At 40.5% G+C, this 21261-nt stretch overlaps 1 protein-coding gene across 1 annotated transcript in view; it reads left to right on the forward strand.

Annotated features, from left to right (window-relative positions):
• Positions 1–19475, forward strand: part of EVC (EvC ciliary complex subunit 1) — a 49003-nt gene extending 29528 nt beyond the window's left edge. The window contains exons 12-21 of the mRNA XM_059470164.1: positions 468–680; positions 7696–7805; positions 8405–8615; positions 11661–11867; positions 12635–12779; positions 13668–13770; positions 15753–15879; positions 16131–16224; positions 17381–17492; positions 18523–19475. Coding sequence (XP_059326147.1) covers positions 468–680; positions 7696–7805; positions 8405–8615; positions 11661–11867; positions 12635–12779; positions 13668–13770; positions 15753–15879; positions 16131–16224; positions 17381–17492; positions 18523–18604 — 1404 coding nt within the window. The 3' untranslated portion in view covers positions 18605–19475. The remainder of the gene's footprint in view (positions 1–467; positions 681–7695; positions 7806–8404; positions 8616–11660; positions 11868–12634; positions 12780–13667; positions 13771–15752; positions 15880–16130; positions 16225–17380; positions 17493–18522) is intronic.
• Positions 19476–21261: the final 1786 nt, after the last annotated feature.

Below are 21261 nucleotides of genomic sequence, written 5' to 3' on the forward strand. Positions count from 1 at the left end.
ATACCATCCTTTTTAACTCTTCCCTCTTTCTTCATTCATTTCATATTAGCACCTGAGAAAATGTGCCTACGAGGTGTTGTGCTACACCAGATTGTTTCCACAGCCACTTGCAAAATAGGTGTTTTTATAACACATCTCAATAGTAAAACAAGATATTCTTTTCTACTGCAGTCATATGTGAGCAACAATTAGGGCACAGGGACTCATGTGCTCTTGCCACTGTTGCATTTTAAATGCCTTGTGCAGCTTGAACCAAAACATTTTGTTGTTCCATTTACAAAATCTGGTCCTTTTAACTCAAGCCTTAGGGGCATTGGATTTTAGCTCTAGGATTTGGACACCAGCCCAGTGTATTCACATGGTTCCCTCACTGGCATCAATTGTGGAACATGCAGGGGAACAGCTCCAAAGGGCTGAGGGTTCACTTTGTCACCTGTTTCTCTCTGTCCTCTCTGTGCCTCTCTTAGGAGCTGTACTCTAAGGCTTCCCATGCTTTAACAGAGTTGGTGACAGAGCTATTTCTTCAGACCCTTCCTGTGGTGACCAGCCTCTCTGTAAAAGAATGTGAGCTTCTGAAGGAGGAATGGCAGGAGAATTTGGTCCCTCAGCTGGAGAAATGGGAGAATCACCGCCAGAGACACTGGAAGCTTTTCCAGGAGCAGCTACTGCAAGAAAAAGAAGTAAGATCCATGTTATGCTTTGAGATCTCAGTGTCTTGAAAATGGGATACAGGAAAAAATGATCAAGATACTTATCTGTGGAAGTGTTTAGTGTATAATTATATAGCCTGGTCCAGACACAACTCTAGGCTGAGGAGGAGCAGTCTTATCTGTAGCATGGAGTGAATATGTATGCTGTGCATGTAGGCTTGCATAGAGGAGTCAGAGAGTAATTACTGAACATCTGTCCACAGTGTTTGACAGCTTTGTCAGCACATAAACACTTTCTGGCAAGCCTGCTCTCTGATGTCCTCAGCTCTTGGCATCTACAGAAACACTTCAAAAAAAGCTTCACCGGGTCTGTTTGGAGAGGGTACATATAAATACAGTTTACAGGCAAGAAAGCCTTGCAATTATAAAGATTTCTTACTTATTTTTATGTATTAATACTGTAATAACTGGAAACATATGACATGTCCTTTTATAAACTTACTCTCTCTGCAAAGGTGGAAAAACACACATTCAGCTTTCCTGCTCTGTGTGTGTGCCCACCATACGGGGCATTGACACCAGAGGAGAAAACAAGGGTAGGGTGAGACAGGTGTCTTTAGCATCAGACTGGGGCTCAAATATGCCTTCAGGTTATTCATGCAGTCCTGTGTCACTGTTAACACTGCTTCTAACACAGCTTTGTCAAAGAAAGACCTCCTCTATTCAAAAGTGTGTCCTTTCCTAAATGTTAAGTGTGTGCTGCAACGTACAGAGTAATTGGATGTTCTTAAATAAAAGGTTGGCAGTTTTCTTTAACACTGGCAGAATCATACTTTCCCTTGCCCTCATTCTGCAAAGCGTCTAGACAATCCAGTACATTGTTAATGAGGTACTGAGCAAGGCCCTAATTATTGCAAACTGCATTAAGGTGTTCAACATTTTCACCCACTCACATTTAGGATTCTGCTGTAAAACACTGTGATTCAGGAAACTGTGGGCTCCCTACTAAATCTGGTAGGGTTGTTTCTAACCAGTAGGTTTAAAAACACCCTTGGTGATACAAAAGTAAAATTTTTCATTGAAAACATTGAGACATTTTCTTTTTTTCTTCTATATTTTACTTAATCTGGAGTTATGCAACATGCACCTTGCTGATCTTTTAATATTTCCATTATTCTAACTGACCTACTTTGAAAAACAATTCTGTTTTTCTGGTTTGGTGTCACAGGGCTATATAACAAACTAAACTAAATTGTGCTTGGGAGCAACCACTGATGGCAGTGAGTCTGCTCACATGCTCAGTTACATTGATATGTACAGGTGTGCCAAAACTGTTGGTTGGCATTTACTGTTTGATTTTGGCATACCTGTAGCTTCGGTGATTAATGAAACAATGCCTGACCTCAATTTTTTTAGTTCAACTCCAGCACTCAGCTGCTAGATAATAGGTCTCTGGGCAGCACTGTGTGGTGGATTCATTGTATGTGAATTCAGGTGTTCTGGTCATGCCCAAGCACAGCTTGTTTAAATTATTAAATTGACTTTCCCTCACTTTGTGTACCCTAGCATGCATAATGTAAAGGAGATGACTTCCTAGCTGGGAAAAAAAAATTAAAATAATAAAGGGTTTGCTGACATCATTAACAGTAATTACTGAGATATAGAGCTATAGAGGAATTAACTTAGCAGTGACAGAGCTCTCCCATTGGTCTCTGAGTCATCAGCACTGCAGCTGGGCTTTATTCAATACAAAAATTCAATACAAAAAGTGACAGACAGAGCTGTCCTAAGAACAAGTGATTTGCAGGATAAATTCCAAGAAGAGATAAGAGTTTCTTATAGTGAGAAATTCGTCTTAGGATTCCGCGAGACAATATTCTGTGCAGGAGCCTAAGTGCCTTTTTTAACTTAATGCTTGTGGCTTTTTGGAAGGGATTTGAACTGGAAAAAAATCTGCTTTATCTCCAAAGAGAGCATGCAGGGAGATAACTATTCCACCAAAGCTAGGCTGGCAAATTTTCATGAGTCTGAAAAACATAATAATGCATTATATTGTGTTCAAATGCAATGTGCATTTCTTGTCCCTTTCCTACTATAAAACAGCAGCATGAACATTTTAGCAATAAGCTGACATTTGCATCCTACAAAAAGGAACACTTGGTTTCTACCTTAAGAAGAGATATTGGACACTTGTGCCAGATGATTATGTCATTTGGGAGAGCCCATAGATGTTAGAGTTCTGGGTTTGACAAAAGATCCATAAATCCACAGTCATATTGTTAGGCCTTTTAAGTTGTCAGGCATTTTGCAGCAGAAGATATGTCTTTCATTTGCCTCTTGATAAATGTGCTGTGCTGGGAGTTACAGTTACCTGCTTTACAGGCAGTCTTAACACCAGAAAACTTTTCACTAGGAAATTTATGTGTGCTTTCCAAAGTGGCTCTAAAAGACATTTTTCCCTTTTACTCGAACCACTTTTTTTAAATTATCTTTCCTAGCATTTATACGTGTCTGGAATATGATGTCCTTTGGGTGAAAAGAAATACCTTTACAACTGATAAGAAAAAAAATCAGTTTCATATACAGCTTTGCCTTCTAGGCTTGAGGATATGAGTGAGGCAAATGGGAGTAAATGACTAGTGAAAATAAATTTTAAGCATTTTCCCGCATAGTCCCTAATTCATGATTTCTGTAGAGAGCAGTTCCAGGGAGCAGCCTCCTGCGCCAGGCTGACTCACTTGGCAGTCAGTGTGCATCGCACCCCATCTACAGGCCGAGACAGGGAAATCACTTTCCTTTCATTCCCTGAATAATCTGTGCTAAAGGTGTCAAAACAGAAAGGAGAGGCATATTCCTCACCTTTATTGCCAGAGAGTAATACTTAACTTCAGCAGCGCTTCAGAAGATCTTGTAATGCACCTATGACTGAGAAGCAAAATATTTGGAAGCCTACAGAATAAAAATGGGATGAGATTTCCATCCATTCCCAAATCCTTGCTTGTTACCCAGAAAGTTGAACTGTCCCCTGATTGCCAGTTTTGACAGGGTGGGCATTTTATCACTTCTCTGGTTAATTTTTTCATAGCTACTGGAATAACACTTCAAGAAGCCAGACATTCCTTAAAGCTTTACTCCCTCAATTACCATACTTTTGTCACTGTTTTTTCTGGTTGAATACAGGGATCAGAGAGCCTGAGCCACTAAGTTTGTGCAGCAGCATGGATTTTTCCCCTCCATCCAACCTATCTCTGAGCAAAGTGAGGCTGTTCCCAAGAACAGGAAGCTTGGAGATGTGCCTGCTGACTTGATCCAACAGTGGAGTATGGGTGCAAGCACAAAGCCTGACCGTGACACCTGACCTGAAGAAGTTTTGAAAAAGTTTCTCTTTTGCTGGTTTTCAGCCATATGCCAGCTGCCTCAACATTCCCAGAGAATCTTTGCTGTCACATTTCTGCCTCTGTGTGAGGTGTTCCTGTATTTTGGAGGTGGAAAATACCCAGCTCTGCTAGCCCCATCCCTGTGAGCTGCCTAGGTGTTGTTTCCGATTAAACATACAATGTCCTGTTTATCCCAGCTGATCCTTTCTATCTTAATCATCTTCCTAATGGTCTTTTTGAGACAAAACACTGGTTTAGTATTTATCTAATTCTCAGTCTTCCTTGTTAATCCTCTCATCATAAATGTCTAATGATTCCCCTTCCTTTCCTCTTGTTCTCTTACTACTTACATGACTGAGGTACTTATAGTGTTCAGCTTAATAACTGTGTGCTGGAGGAATTTCTGCTGTATTCTCAGTTTCCCATTGGTCTCAGGGAGGTGCAGAATCATTTTATAAATTCTACATATGGACTACCTCAAATGCAGTCTTAATGGAAAAGGTGACTTATTCTTTATAAGGAACTCCTCACTACTACAGAACTAGGCTGTTTCTTCGTAAACAGAAATAGAGAACAACTGCAAGAAGCACTGGCATTGTTATCACTGACAGTGATAGGATTTACTTTTGGATAGGATATATTTTGATAGCAAATGAGCTGCTATATTTTGAGTTCTTGGCTGCAATATTATATCATTTACCATTCCAACTGCAATTCAAGTATCAGTTCCTGAAGGCATTCTGTCTCTTGGTGATATGTACCCTCATGCTGTTTTACTTGCCCTTCAAGAGCAACTTCTCAGTAAATAATCAGGTCTCCAAAAATGATGGAAACCCACAGCTGAACCACAGCCAGCCTCTCATTGGAAATAAAATTACTTCTGGAAAGTAAAAGGTCATTTTCAGACTTTCTTTGAACTGCTGAAAGAGACATTAAAGTACACAATGGATCTACAAGGTGTGTACAGAGAGGTGTGAAACCCTAGGAGCTAAATCTATAGAGTTGCTAAAGGGAAATGCTGATAACAATTATTACTTCAAGCACATCTTTGCCATCTGTCATGATGATACCTGAAGACCTGATAGACCTTAATTTGATGCTTGCAGCATGCAGTCAGAGAAGACAGTGTGCTCAGCTGTGCTCTGTGATTATCAGACTCACCTAGCCTCAGATCAGTTGAGATCTGGCTACACAGGTACATCTGAGGCTCTTGCCAAGAGCAGCCTGGTGGGTCTCCAGTGCCATGCAGTCTTTGGGGCTGTGCTACTCATGCTCAGCTGCACTCTTCCCATCTGTCACTTGTTGACTACCTGCCCTCCCATCCTTGTCAGGCATCCTGCTCAGGAACATGTGTTTTGGTAAGGTTTTCTACATGAAGAGAGGTCAGTTAGCTGTGTCACTGTGTATTCCACAGGGAAGGCACTAGCCATGAAAGAAATACATTTTTATTTTGAAGCCAAAACAAAGTTTCTGATGTTCTCTGCACTTCCCAGGGGAGTTCATTCTGTGCTCACAGAGAAAGCCTCTCTCCTGCACAGATCATTGCTTCTCAATGAAAAAACTCATATCCAGCAGAGATGCCCAGTAGCACTCCTAATTTCTAACACTAACAATTGTGCAATTATACATTTGTGCTGGCTTTAGCACCAGATGGAAACTAAACTGCAAATGAACCACTCCCCTTCCCCTGCCTGTTTCACTAAGGGAATGGCAAAAGCAGAAAGTATGGGTTGAGATAACACTTTACTGAAAGCACAAAGCCATGGAGTAAGAAATTCACAATAACAACAGCAATATTAATAGCAAAGGTGTACAAAAAGAGAAGGGGTTTTACCCAGCAAAAAGGAGTTCACCACTGGGAAAAAACAGATGGCAGATGCTCCCTATAGGTTGTGTCCACTTGGTTTCCCAGACAAAGGTGATATGGAGACCATTCCCACTCGCTACCTACATGGTCAGCAGGAACAAAGGCAGGATGGCAAGGGAACTCCCATGGCTAACATTTCCCACACCCCCCAGCCTGGAAACCAGTGACAGATAAATCCCCTGAGTCAGCTGTGCTGCTGCTCTGCTGGGCTCCCTTCTGCACAGGTGTCTGAGCTGCTGTTTCTCCCGCTGTGCTGGTCCTGCAGGTCACTGCCATTTTCCAACCATTCTGCCACCTCCTTTCAGCTCAGCTCAGCTCAGCTCAGCTGGCCCAGCCTCAGCTCAGCTGTTATCAATGGGTCTCCTCTCAACTGGACTAGGGTTCAGTCCCACCAGTCCTTCCCCCATGGCAGCCTCTGCACAGGCTCTGTCAGTTCAGCCCTGCTATTTGCTGTTATACTGAATAGTACCTCTCAGAACTTCTAGGTAAAATGGTTGTTATATTTAGATGCAGAAAACACACAAAATATTGTCAGGATCCGCTGGCCTCTCTCTCTCTCTGTTAAAAAAAATTTACAGAAATAGCTGTTCCAGATGTATCAGTTGTACAATTTGCTGATGTTTTGTGTAATACTCAGGTATATATCCAGTAGTTATGAGCACTGGTGCCGCTGTCCTTTCAGCACCAAGTGCTGGAGCTGCATTCTGGAGAAAACAGGAGGGGGGAGCAGGAGTGCAGTGGGGGCTGGATCTGCAGGGGCTGATGCTGACACCTTCCTTCTCTAGAGAGAGGCAAAATGGTGCCCACTTCTGAAGAGTGTGCTCATTTTCACCCCAAAACCACTCCCACGTGTATGATGTGGGTGGGATAGAATCACAACTTGGATGTGCCCACACTGCACTAAGCTTCACCCCCTCCTGCAGCCAGGACAACATCTAATCCTTTGCTGGACATACTGATCTAGTGAAACCTGCCTGTCTGCCATAATTGAAAATTTAGTCCCTCGTGTTCTGAATGATGCTGGAACACAAAGTGAAATTGTCAGACATCCTTGGTATTATATTTAATTTGGGTCTCTGAATACATCATCAGGTAACGTACTTTTATTCATCTGTCAGTAGCGTAAATTACACTCTTCATCTTACAGTAAGAGTTGGAGCCTTGCAAATATTTCAGTTTATGACTTAAATACCAGCAACATACTAAACTAAATCTTAACTCCATGTCTCCGGAAGTTTACAGTCTAATGGCAAATCCATCAAAATTCATTTGAAGATTAAATTCTTCAATCTAAATATCACTGTGAAGGAGCTGTAAACTTGCAGTCCATATACTTGTCTAATCACTTAATCTCCATTTCCAATTATTAGCACTGTTTACTGTGACAGAAGTGTGATGGAAGATGATACCTGTATTTTTTTTCAGTGAAAATAAAAACTATATTCTCTACTAGAGAAAAGAAAAAATAAATAAAAAGCCTGCTGAAACCTGCTGATGAGAGTCAATGCAGTATTTTGTGCTGTATTGTTATTTTTTTCTTGTTCCTCTGTAACTGAAACCAAAAAATCTGTAGGAAACACAGTTCAGGGCTGATCCAAACCAGTGCAAAGCTTTTATTTTCAGTGAGTTTTGTTTAGGATTTTGATAATTGGAAAAAAACAGTAGAATGATTTTAATCCAGAATGAGTTTGTTTTTGAAAGCAAAGGATGATTTTTCTAGCAAAATAAACAGTTGTTTCTTTATGTAGTGACTGCTGAAATCAGAGTATCTTATATTTGTAATTCTTTTCTCTGCTTTTAGCTCTGGATAAGAGAATATGCTCTGTCTGCTGTGATGCAAAAGCACCTGTCTGAGAAACAAGAGAAGATAATTCAAGGCGTCGTGAGCAGGCTAGGATGCCTCAGTGATGAGTAAGCACAGTTTCATCCATGAGCAGTGGGGTAAAACTTCACTGCTGCATGCCCAGATAAAAACTTGTGTACATTACATTGTGGAAAGCAGTGTTGAGGGATTATTAGCACTTCAGACAGAGAGCCATTTGGTCTTGTTTTTTTGTCAGGGTATCAAAAGTAAATTTTAAAATGTAGACATATCAGGACTCCTAGAAATTAGAAAAGATAGTCTTATGTGATTTGTCACTGGTGTGCTTTGTGAGTATCTGCTGTGTTTGTGGGGGGTTTCTAGTCTTGAACCAGCCTCTGTCTGCACTCTCTGCGTCATGGTGGAGTTGCATTTGCTGCAATATTAAGTGTTTGTTCCAGTAACATGTAGATAGTTATTTAGCTATTTTATTTCTGTTTTCATTTTAATTTAACTTCAGTGTGACAGAACTAGAAGTGTAACACAGCAGTACCCATTCTCTACACCTGAGCAGCTTTCCAAGGCATGCTTTGTACAAAAAGGCATTTCGCAGAGTGAAGAATAACTCTTCCACCTTTAGGGAATGACTTTGCTGAACACAGGTGTGCAAGCAGCTTCACTGATGGATTTTTAACGGTCCTTTTTACAGGTCTGTTAGCTACATCTTGCAAAAGCACCAACTTCTGCTGTGCTCAGTGCTCAGCAGGTTCAGCTTGCGGAGAGCTGGGCTGGCAGCCCTGGCGCGCATGCGGCTGGCCAGAAAGAAGAGCTCCCTTCAGGAGCTGAGAGAGCAGCACACCCTGCAGAAGGGATCCTCCCCGTGCCAAGATGAGGACCAGTGGCAGCTGCAGAAGGCAGTGGTAGGTACAGTGTCCAGGTGGGTTATCTCCAGAGGTCTCACATGCTGTGATATTTGGCATTAGAAGTGGCCACTGCACACCTAAACTACAAAAAAAAACCAAAAAAAAAAAAGCAACAACAAAAAAAGTTCAAGCTCCAATGAGAAAGAAAAGTATTCTCTGTCAAAAATGTGCACATTGCTGGTATAGGACGTCTTTGAGTATGCCTGTTGTAGTTTGGGCAGACATTTTAATCCCTTATACTTTATTGAGTGTCCTAGCAAGCTTATTTGGCAATTTATTTATATGAAAATGCTAATGCATGAAGGCAAGGATGCCAGCATGTATAAAGGACTTCTGCAAAGCTACTGCTTCAGGGTAAGAGAGCCTCCTACTAATTCTGCTGGGGATCGTAATATGCACTTGAGAAGTTTTTACTGGAGCATTAGGAGAAATTCTTACTCCTACCACACAAATCAAGTTCTTCTATACTGTCATAATTTTTCATAATTTTTTTCTCTCTCTGTCCATAAGAAGATCAGCATCCATTCCCAATCCTCCCAAATTATCTGGCTACTGTAGGTCATGAAGACAAAAGAAAGTTTAAGAGATTTTTAGACATGATGTTCCCATAGGTCACTTTCACATCTGTTTGTGACTGGTTTTTAGTGTTGATCTATTAAGTGTTGTTGGTTATTTAATTACATGCATTGGATATTTATGTAGAGCAATACCACATTTCATATTTCAACTTCAGACAACCCTCCCAGCAGGTGTCAGTGATAGCTCTGCCCAGCCCACTGCTGCTGCACATATGGCTTGAACCCATCAAACACTTTGCAGCTCTGTGCTCCACGCTGTTGCTGTGTAATTAGCTGAGAGGTAAAATTCTGTACCCCTCTAATTTCAATTTGCATCATACAAACCCTCAATCTCCACATGGAAGAAGAATAAGGAAAGTCTGTGTCCTGCTGTTTTCATATTTGAAAAATATCAATTGAAGCAGTTTCTTTTAAGTTTGAAAATCTGAGAAACTCATTAACTTTCAAAAGAAATAAAATATAAAATAATAAAATACAAATGTATATCACTGCATTCCTCTTGCTTTCCGTTACTCCCTCTCACTTAGCTCACATGGAGATGTTAATTGATGCAATCACTACCTTCCCTAATGAAAATGAAATGTCCTCAGGTATTAGTGTTCCTATGGCATCTCTCCATTACAGCCTCTTTCAAATTCCAGCTAAAACCCATCTCACAAGGAAGTGTCTAAAAATAAACTTGCTAGATTCTTGCTGCTGAAAAAGTAGAGCATAGGAATTGGGAAAAGTCAAGAGAGAAAAAACATGTTACAAACATCCTCCAAAACCAGGAACAGTCTATAAGGAGCTCAGGAAGAGGTTAATTTACAGACATTCAACCAGATTCTTAGATATATTGTTTTGTTTTACCCAAACTTAAATTTTGCTTGGGCCAGTTTTATACTGGTGGACAATGTCATGTCTATCTATTGATTTCATGTAGAATGTAAAATGACTAATGAATCCTAGCTTGGGCATAATCACAGGACATTAGGTCTCTAAAAAAATGAGAAACAGTTTTTAATGACATTCCAACTTTCTCAGAAACCTCAAAAATATAAGTCTTAGCTCTAAGTATAACATGTCAGAACATTAATAAGAGTATTAATAAGCATTAATAAGAATATTTCTACAGATGAATGTTCCTTTTCTACTTGCAGGCATCAAATAGGTACTGTCACATCTTCCAGAATATTTTCAAGTTATTTAGCCTTAACTGAGTGTGTAAATATAAGAAAGACATCAGCAACAGAATATTAGGCCATCTATGGCAGAGTACTACACTTAGGGATGACAGAACAGACCATGCTGGTAAGCAGATACCACTGTTCACTAAAGAGAGCTTAGATGAAAAGTGGGCACTTTTCATGCACAAAAATGGAGGCAAGGATGGTCCAAAGACCTCAAAGGACTTGAACTCTTCAGCCTAAAACATAGGTGTCTTCTGGAATATCATAGGTTTTAAAACTGGCATCAAATATGTGAATAGAGAACCATTTTTCACATTTCTAATGAAAGAATAGAGCACCTAGCAAAGTTACCAGATGGCAGGTTCAAAATTAAGAAATATGTGGAGAAACTTTAGAACTCACCAGCAGAGGATGTTGTGCAAATGGTTTTCAAGTGTTATTACCCACCTTTGTGACCTGTCCCAAGGGCCATTGGTACTCCCAAGGGTATTGGTACTCCTAAGTACCAGCAAACCAAGTTTTCCTCAGGTAGACCATGCAGGCTGTGGATGCATTCCTGGTGCATAACTGTCCTTGCCTTGCCCCTGTGCAGTTTGTCAAGGCATCCACTATTGTCCCTTACTGGACTCAGGATGTTTCACATACATGGGAATACATCACTTAGGAGTGACTAATAGGACAGGATGCAGTTTTACTCAATGTCAGTGTCATATTTGCTGAAAAATCACTTTGCCCAGGATTTTTCTCTTGGGAAGCTGAGAAGCCTCCGAGAAAAATGAAAACAATATTATCTCCTTGCTTCTCCTGTGTTTGCTGCTTTGTAATGTGCTTTGGAGATTATTTAGCCAACATGTGAATTGTTTTTACTTAATGACCAATCACCATCCAGACTCAGAGGAGTCAGTCACAAGTTTTTAATTAATATCTTGTTATGCCTTCTGTAAGATCCTTTCTCTATTCTTTAGTATGGTTTTAGTATAGCATTATATCATATCATATCGTATCATATCATATCATATCGTATCATATCATATATCATAATAAATTAGCCTTCTAAGAACATAGAGTCAGATTCTCAATTCCTCCTCCATCCTGGGGACCCAGCAAATACCACAACTGTACATATCAGTGGCAAATGTGTTAAATGACTGTACAAACTTCCTCTGTAAATTATGTTATTATAATTACTAAAACTATAACATTCTGAATGGGTGCAGGACTTTATTTCAAAGTGAAGCTGACTACAATTGTTAACATATTTAAATGGCAGTGCTCTCTTGTTGTCTGATTACCAGGAGTCCCACATCCGTGAAGAGGAGGAGAAGCTTGAGGAAGAAACACAAGAAATCAATTTAGAATTCCACCAGCAGCTAGTCACAGAAATCCAGGAAGCTCTTCAGTTTCTTCAGCAGCACATGGAGCAGGTGATTGGGCAGACTCTGCTGCAGTATGCCCGAGGGGAAGCTGGAAAAAAGAGTTCAGATCATGAACAGGACTTCAAGGTATGGAAATGGTCAATAGCAATTTTCAAACAAAACAAGGGCTACCTTGCACAGATGGAAAGCAATTTAATGTATGCAGTAATCTATGCCTGGAAGTATTAGCAGAAAACCCTTAGGAGCTGTGTTTAAACTGAGCATAATTTGCAACGTATTTGCAAGCTAGTTTATGTAGCAGTACAGTATTTGCTACAGCAGCCAAAACAGGTTTTAAGTCAAACACTGGAACAGGAAAAAAATTATCACAACTCTTAATGACAGAGAATAACAAAAAGAAGAAAAAAATGAGATGATTATCTATTGATAAAGGGTTTTTGACTAATTAATAGTTTGCATTCTACCAGCTTAATATTAATTCAAAGATAAATCATTAAATAAAATTAAAATTAAAACTTACATCATAGATCAATAATTTTTTTCCAAAGTAAATATTTGGATTTTCTCTGTAGTGGAAGCTCACAGCAGATCTACACATAGATTAGCTTGCTTTGCTGGCAATTGGCTTGACTGTTAAAATGGGCTGTAGAGATTGAGTGGATAGGGGAATGACCACTTCCCAGATGGAGATGGAGATTAGAAAGGTTTTGCTGCAATTTTTCATGTTGAAATGTTGCATGGTTTTCAGTGTCTCAGTCTTCCCCATTTTTAAAGCCACATTTTAAATTCACAATTTTGTGTGCATATACCAAATTAGGTATAAGGTTTTTTTTAAACAGATCGAAACACTTTTGGGCTTGGAAATTAATTGTGACTTGTACTGTGTGATACAGGAGAGACTGGTGGAATCTGCTGTTGAAAGTGTATATGGGACCAGCAATAATATCAGTAGACTGGTGCAAAACTACTACCAGCAATTAGGAAAAATCACAGAAGAGTATGAAGGAAAAAAGCTTCAACATCTGAAATCCTTACAAGGTTTGTATGGTACTGACAACTTTAAGACAGTTTTGCTTCCCAGTAATTGTGCTTAGTGTAAGGTTAGAGGATTTTACTTCTTCTGGCATCCCTTGGCCTAGTAAATCTGAATTTAGTCTGCCAGGCAGAGTCACAAGAGGAAAGGTGGGGAGTACCTCCCCTCTCACAGCCAGCCCAGCCCTGGGTACATTCAGTAACTGCTCCCTGATGGTGCAGGTGGAAGGAAAGGTACTTGTCAGCCTCTCTCAGTGTTCAGAAAAGGTTGGACACTCCCCAGATGAAGGTTTTGTACCCTGATCTGTTACAAACCCATCCATCTCCCTCCTGTTTAATTTAAATAGGGTAGTTCAAGGTCTTGTCTGTCAGATGTGCCCAAGCCTTGCTGCCAGGCAGTTCAGGGGCAGAGTCAGGAGCCTGGTCAGCAAATAAGCACTCAGTCACAGAGTGTGAGCATTTGCAAAAGTAACCAGAGTAGTTTCCTGTCAGTTGGGGGACATCTTGTGAAGCTGGGCATACCCAGGAATTAGTCACATCTGAGTGGAGGGTTTTCTCTATAATGCATTTTTTGTTTAGGTAATACAGTCCTTGCTTAAGGCATCAAGGTCTTTTTAGAAAATTTCTGCTTCGAATTCCATGTTAATCAGTTAGCCTAGTGGGAGAAGTAAGTAAAAAGGAATTCCATGACATTCCTATCTCAGCTAAATGATGCACAAAGTATTCTCTTTGCAGCAGATCACAGTGGCAGAGTGTGTAAGAAGTACTTGATATCCCTAAGGAGCAGTAACTTTGGAAAGGCTACCTAGAATCATTATTAATTTGTGATGAAGGTTGTCACAATGCACAGTTTTTAATTTTGAGCAGAAAATTTTTCAAAAACTATTTCAACAGAAGGAAATGATAGGATCAGACTGAAGAATAAAGAGAATGAACTGGCATTGAAAGAAAAACACACCAAAGGCCTCCTAAATGTGTCATCCACGGTCCACCAAAGGTTAGACCAGGCAGCAGCACTGCTGTCCATTTAAACTTTGTGAGTGATTGCAGATCTGCATGGATGTCTAGCTGAATGAATGTCTTGAGTTTGCATTTTATACTTCTCTTTGATGGAAAAGAAATACCTATTGCCAAATGATGTCTGCCCTTTGATCTCAGAGAATTACTTTCTTATTAAATAAACTTTTTGATGGTCATTAGTTACAGATTGGAGAACTATACTTAGGCAGTTTGAAAAGAGAGAATGAAATACAATGCCAAAACATATGCCAGATTTTAAAAGAAATTTAACATAAATGTGGATGGGAACCAGTGCTGAATGTAATTCATTACATTCCATACTTTTTACTTTGAACATCAAAAGTGTTTGTTAGTTTGCTGTGGAGAAAACATACACCATAATGAGGAGAAAATGCTTGAAGCCCAAAAAATACTCAAAGTGGAAAGAAGGCTTCAGTGAATGCCTTGGAAAATCAAGATTACTTGCACTAAATTTAGAGTGGAATCTCTCAAATGTTAGTTAAATAAAAATAATATTTAATTAATTACTGATTAAATGAAAATTAAGTCCAGACAAAAAGCACTGCATATAAAAATGCATAAGTTGTCATAAAAAGGTCTGTGGCTTGTCATGTACATTATACATTTTTGTAATCATTTTATGTCTTTACTCTTGGTTTATTATTCAGCAAAATACAACAGCTTCAATTTAGGCATTGTAAAGAGGTAAATCTTTTTTCAGACATTCTGTTTCTTCTAAACTGAAAGATATCATTGCCCACTTTTTTATCCCTGTTTGAGTTAGTAAAGAAATGGATTTATGTAATAAAGGATTTCATAAAAGATGTTAGTTATTCATTATCAAATTTATCATTTATTGTGACATACAAATTCACTTTCCAGCTGTTTTCTCATTTGTTTTTTCTCCTGTAATCTATTCTAGTATCTTTAAACAAAATACAGTAAAATTTGCCTTCCCAGAAGCAGAAATGTGGAATTGAAGAATGTAGCTATGCAGCATCTAAGCTGATACCATAATAATCAGTAATCAAACCCATTTTCCTATTGCCATTATGATTTATTTTATGGTCTAGTGCTTTGTAAATTAAATGTAAAGTTTACATTAATTTGTCCAATTCCTATAAACTCGACATTGTTTTGTTGTTTTATTTCTTTTTGCCCTTGGTGCGAGGTTAGGAGTGTGAGTTCAAAAAGCAAATGTTGCAAGGTAACCTCTGTAAGCAGTGAGCATTACAGTAGCAACTTCATTAAGTGTAAATGTCAGAAAGGATTTGTGTCACCTCCTTCCTTGAGGAATTTGATGGATGATTGGCAGCATTGTTTTAAGGTAGATCAGGCAAGAAAACAGGAGATATACAGATGCAGCAAAGTTGCAGCCATTCAGGTTGTACTGTAATAATAATAATAATCTTTAACCAGAAATGTAAAACAAGTGAAGAATACAGCAGTTAATGCTTTTAATTCCCAAGTTGTCAATTACCATGTTGATGGCTCAGTCTGGTTCTGATGATGGCTCAGTACTGAAGAGGCCTGGATAAAATGCCTAATTCTTAATTCCTTGTTCTCACACCTGATCTTTGAACAGATCTTTGAACATTGTTTGCCTTGGCCCTTTGGGAAGCAGGCAGTAAAACTAATCCTAGAAAGATACAGTGGTTTTGAAAGCAGGCTTCAACTTTAGAGCTGAATTCCAGTTCCCAAAATCCAGGCATGGACACTGCAAACTCCTGTAATTCCTACCCTCCAGAAGGACCTTGTATTCTATAGACAGCCAAGGCAGGTTACTAAAATAAGTAAATCTAAAAATCTACCCCAAAATTTCCTGTCCCAGCAGAAGTTGGTTGGGCCAATACTGTTAATGAGCCTTTCTCTCTACAAAACCTTCTAAATAGACTTAGACAGGATTGTATTCCTCCCTTGCACTGAACAACATCTCTACATTTACATTTCTCTGACCAGGATAGGGCTCCAGCAGAACAAGATTTTGGCTCAGTTTGAACTGCAGCAGCAAATTCGTCTGGAGTGTCTGAAACAGAAGCTGCTGGGATTGCACCACCTGGGAGCTGAGCTGGAGAATCAGCTAAGGGTAAAATGGTTCAGGGATCTAAGTATTCAATGGAGAAACACAGCACAGATTGTAGGGGTCTCTTTGCTACCCTAGTTGGAATGAGTGCTGAGATTCATCTCTGTCTTGTAGGAGCATTTCCCTGATAGTTTCCCATATTGTTTCCTGTGTTTCCGCAGTGATGTGCCTGTTTTGTAGTGCCACGTGTAATAAAATAACACAGAACTGAGCTGTGTTGTGTTGAGTGATTGCTGCTCTGTCCTTGCATGCAGGAAGCAGAGCAGGACTTTGTGAGGGAGTTGGCTGTGCTGACCCGAGTTCCACTGACTGTGAAGAAGAAGCCTTCCAAAAGGAGCAAGCCAGCAGGTTGGTACTATCCTGAATTGTTCAGAAAAAACCCAACTTAATTCCTCAAATTTTGCAGTATAACACATTGGAGTTTCAGGAGAGATTTTTCATCAGTGCCATTTCCCTAACTGGGATGTAGAAAAGTAATGGAACCTTTCAAGGTCACCCAGTTCTCCAGCAGCACAGCCACAAACAAGTGTCACCTTTCCTCACTTCAGAGCAGCCTTTAACCTGTAGATTACATTGTGTCCCCTCAGGTGAGGCCTTGCCCTGCTGAAACCAAAACATTTTTCGTGTCTTTGTCGTGTCCTTTAGAAACAACTCTGTTCAAGTCGATTGCTAAATCCATGGCAGAACAGCAGAGTTGAATCATCCAGATTTCATTGTCCTGGAAGAATGGAAGAATTGCCTCCTACACATGTACTCAAAACAGGAAGCTTGATCTATTTTTATGAATTTACTGTAGTTTTGACAAATGATACTAATTCATTCTTCAAGAGATACTTAGGGACAAGTTTTCAGAATAGCAGTCATGTTTCCTAGTCCACATTTCAGATTCAGTGTACAAGTGCCATCCTTTGAGCCGTGCACTCTTTCTGTCATTATCAGAACTAAACATATGGTGTTGCATTTGAAGGATGCTGAAAGGCAGGATGGGTGCCTGAAAGGGAAAAGCAGGTCACACCCTGCACACTTTTGAAGTCTTTCTCCCCAGCTGTTGTTTCTCAGGTGTGCAGAATTGTTTGCCTTGGTAGGCACTGTGACTGAACAGTCAGGGCCCTCAAAGCGGCAAATTTTTAACATCATGTTCTGATTCAAATCACTCAAAATATGAACTGGCTTTTCTTCTACTTGGTGGTAATAAAAAGCCATTTTCAGTTACTTGCTAAGAAAATATATGATAGGGCTTTCAACTGTTGCACCACATGGAAACTCACTTCAGTGTTCTGCAAATCTGGCAGTTCACAGTCTGCTGTGTGAGAACTAACCAGTGGTAAAAAAGCTGTATGCTGGGCTAATGTAAAGTGAACTGATTTCCTTGGAATAATAATAGGTATGGATGAAAAGTTAGTGTAACTTTTTGCTTCAGGTTAATCAAAACCTAACAAGCTCTACTATTTGTGAGTCTTTTTTTTTTTTTTTTTTTTTTAATCTACTGCATTTGGCAATTCAGGTGTAAAAGCAAATTCCAAAAGACAGACCTTTCAGTCACCTGAACCAGCAGAAAAAGATGATTCTCATGAAAATATTCAAGAACCCTATGGAATAACTTCTGGCTTATGCAGGTATGTTGCAGACTAAAAATAATGGTATGTGAAAAGCTATTTATAAAAGAATCCTTTTTTAATACAAAAACTGCAAAACCTACTTTTTAAGGAGGTATGTCAATCAAACTGAAAACATAATGCCTGCATTGGCTGATTTTCCTTAATATTTACTTTCCACGTGTACTTAAGCTTTTTTACCTCATAATCTTTTTTAAACTTCGGAAATTCATCTGTATTTGCCTGTCTGTACAGCTATGTATTTTATAAATAGCTTTGATCAAAGGTAGAGAAATGAGAAATACTGTTTCCAAATTTCCTTTATTTAGTTTTATTTAAACCTTAGTCACAGACAGCATAAATCAGCAGAGACAAGTGAATTCAATGGAACTAGGCTGAAATGTAGCAACCAAAATATGGTCTGTGGTATTTAGGCTTTCAACTTCCACCTTTATTCCAGGAACAAAGGCAAGCTCCAGTCTTTGGCTGATGAGGGTAGCAGCTCTAACAATGATTTTCTTGATAGATGTTTCAGTTGGCTTGTGCTGGGGTGCTGACTGGAGGAGAAGTGGCTGCAAACCTGAAAGGTGCCAGCTGATTAGCACAGGCAGATCAAACCAGCCAGCTGGTTGCTGCAGCTTGATATATTGAGCAGAGAAAATCCTGCTGACAGGCAGAGCAAACAGTTGGTTCTCAGGAGCCACAGGCCTTTGGGGAAAAGTATTTATCCCCTGAGTGACCTCAGCCTGGGACTGACTTCAGGAGATGGCTCCCTTCCCTGATGGCATCAGCCCTTTTCACACACTCCTTTCCCACAGCCGACCAGGGATGCGTGCGCAGGGAGCAGGGAGCCAACAAAAGAACCTTTATGGGTTTGCAACTTTGGCAGCCCCAGCAGAGGCACTGAAACCAGTGACTGCAGAAGTTATATAGCAAGAGCCTTTCTTTTACCAAAATTAATTTACTTGAGGAGAGAAGTAGAGTGTTTTAAAGTAGAGTGTTTTAAAAACTGTCTGCAATTTTGTTTTCTTTTTCTTACTTACTCTTTCAGAGAGATGCCACAGAGTTCACATGAAGAGGAGACTGAGCCAAGGAAAAACTCAAAGATGTTAAAAAAGAAAGGCAGCAGGTAGTAAAAGCTTTTGTCTGAGCTGTCTGAACACAGTGTACCAAGGCATCCTTCTGGGGAATCTCAGCAGCTCTAGGTACTTACTGAGCTGCTTTGCTGAGGAACAATGAAGAAAATCAATAATAACTCATAAATCTTTTTTAGCTGCAGACCAAGAATCAATCCCAACTTCCTTTAGCTGTTAATAAAACATTCCCTCTTGGTTTTTCTAAGGGGGAACAAGGAAGTCTTTAATACAAGCTCTTTGAGACTGCTTGGGTAATGTGCTGGGGAGAGAGTGTTAGACTTGGAATAAACCTGAGGATCGTGCACCTGTAGGAGAGCAGGTGCACACTGGGCCCAGGTCAGTGTGACTCAGTAAGGTTTCATAACAAGAGTGATGCACTGTTTACTTTTGAGCCTGAGATGTGGTACACAGTAGCATTCTTTTTTGTGAATGCTACTTTGACTTAAGGAAAGGAGATAAAATGTAGAGAATATGTAAACAGGCTTCAGATGGTACTGAGAGATCAAAAGATGACATTTGGTCTCTCTTTTGTTATATTTTTGTGCTTCCAGTCCTATGTATGCTTTTTAAAATTTATACAAAGATGTTTATATACCTACTTCTCTGCCTTTGTCTAAGAATTCAGATTGTCACTTTTAAAGGAAATGAGAGAAAGCTGGTTAACTTTTACTTTTTATGCTTCAGTTTCTAGTCTTCTTCCTTAAGTGCACCCTTTTGTTTCCAATGTACTTTGTTATGCTCATTACATTTCCTATGGGAAATTCTTGTTATGCAAAGCAGTGAATTCTTACTGGCTGTACAGAGCACCTGTGTTGTGTAATAAATTGCCCCATTTAAGCAATCCTACAGCTTTCACGAAGTGGGAGTATTCTGCCTTTTCAAAAATAAACATATATTTTGCTAATGAAAAGGTTGTCCTTTGGTGGAAGATGGAAAGTCCTACATCAGTTTGCCTCAGACAAAAGTGCTGCTGTACAAACGAGTTCACCAGGCCAGTTACACACGTGTGTTACATGGTTCATTTTCATCTCAGCTGTAAAAAAAACTTGTGAATTGTACCATTTCAAGCATTTGATTCTGGTATTTCAGCACTTCAGCTCTATGGTATCTCTCTGCCCTCACAGTCTGGATTTTAACATTTTAGTTGCTGCTTGTTCTTTTTTGGTTGGTATTTTTTTGGGTGGGGTTTTTTGGAGTGGGGGGAGGTTTTTTTGGGTTTTTTGTTTTGTTTTGTTTTCTTTGGTAACAGAATGAATGCATTCACATAGGATTTTTGAACATGTTTCACTCTGAGTGCTCTCTGTACAGATGATGCTCCAAACCCCTCAGGGCAGCAGAGCTCCTGCCACACTCAGGGTGCAGCAGAATCACTCGAGAGGGTTCCTGGTTACCCAGGTGGGATCTACCCTGTGCTGTGCTTTGGCCAGCCCGGCTGGAAGCGGCTTTTTCTCTGAATTAGGGACGGGATTGTCCCAAAAGCGGGGCAGCAGTGCCCTCTCCCGGGCAGCCCGCGGTGCTCACAGCCCCTCGCAGGTGGAGCAGGCTGGCAGGGAGCTCCGGGAGGGACCAGGGAGGGTCCCTGCGCTCGGTGCCATCCCTGCCAGTCCCCTGCGCTCGGTGCCATCCCTGCCAGTCCCCAGGGATGTCCCTGCGCTCGGTGCCATCCCTGCCAGTCCCCAGGGGGGTCCCTGTGCTCGGTGCCATCCCTGCCAGTCCCCTGTGCTCGGTGCCACCCCTGCCAGTCCCCAGGGGGGTCTCTGTGCTCGGTGCCATCCCTGCCAGTCCCCTGTGCTCGGTGCCACCCCTGCCAGTCCCCAGGGGGGTCCCTGTGCTCGGTGCCATCCCTGCCAGTCCCCAGGGGGGTCCCTGTGCTCGGTGCCATCCCTGCCAGTCCCTCCAGGTCTGGGTGCAGGCACCTTCCAATCTTCCATCTGTCTGGCTCTCCTGGGAGGGAGTTTCTGCAGACCTTTCTTCTCTTCCACAGTCACATTGGCAATCTCCTGTCAAAACACCCACTGGTCCTGTCCCTGTTAGTGACTTCAGTCCCCTTGAGTTTCCCCATGGATACCCCAAGTTCAATGTTATGTGCAGATGGGCACAGTGTGACACTTGCCATCACTGTCTGTCAGTGAGGCAGATATTGGACAAGAAGGGTTTAACTGGACCAAGAAACAAGTGCAGAAAATGCCAAACAAAACTCAGAGCAGACGCTTTGTAGTAAATATTGTTGAACTTTTATGTTAAGTTAGAGAATCATAGACTCGGACTAGGGGAAAATGGGATACCTAGGCACCAGTCACAGCTCAAAACAGTCAGTTTATAGGGTAAATCTATAGAGAACCCTCTCTTTATTCTGGAAGGTTTGATCATGCTTTACAGGTATATATCAAAAACACTGCAGAAATTTAGGGGAAATGTCATGCCTTTTCCCTCCTATTTTTAAACATGGAGGGTAATATTATTCCATCTCCCATATACCCCTCTCCCAACAGCCTTACTGCCATCACTGAAATTTATCTGGAAAGTTTGTGGAAAGTTCATCACAACCGTGATCCTAAAGTCGGTTTGTTTAGATGAGTGAGATTTATTTTTTTTACCAAGACTAGATGAACAAGGATTGGTAGCTTAGTAGTCAGAGGGAAAGTAATAAGGAA

The sequence above is a fragment of the Ammospiza nelsoni genome, chromosome 4, assembly GCF_027579445.1.
Source record: "Ammospiza nelsoni isolate bAmmNel1 chromosome 4, bAmmNel1.pri, whole genome shotgun sequence".
NCBI classification, from domain to species: Eukaryota; Metazoa; Chordata; class Aves; order Passeriformes; family Passerellidae; genus Ammospiza; species Ammospiza nelsoni.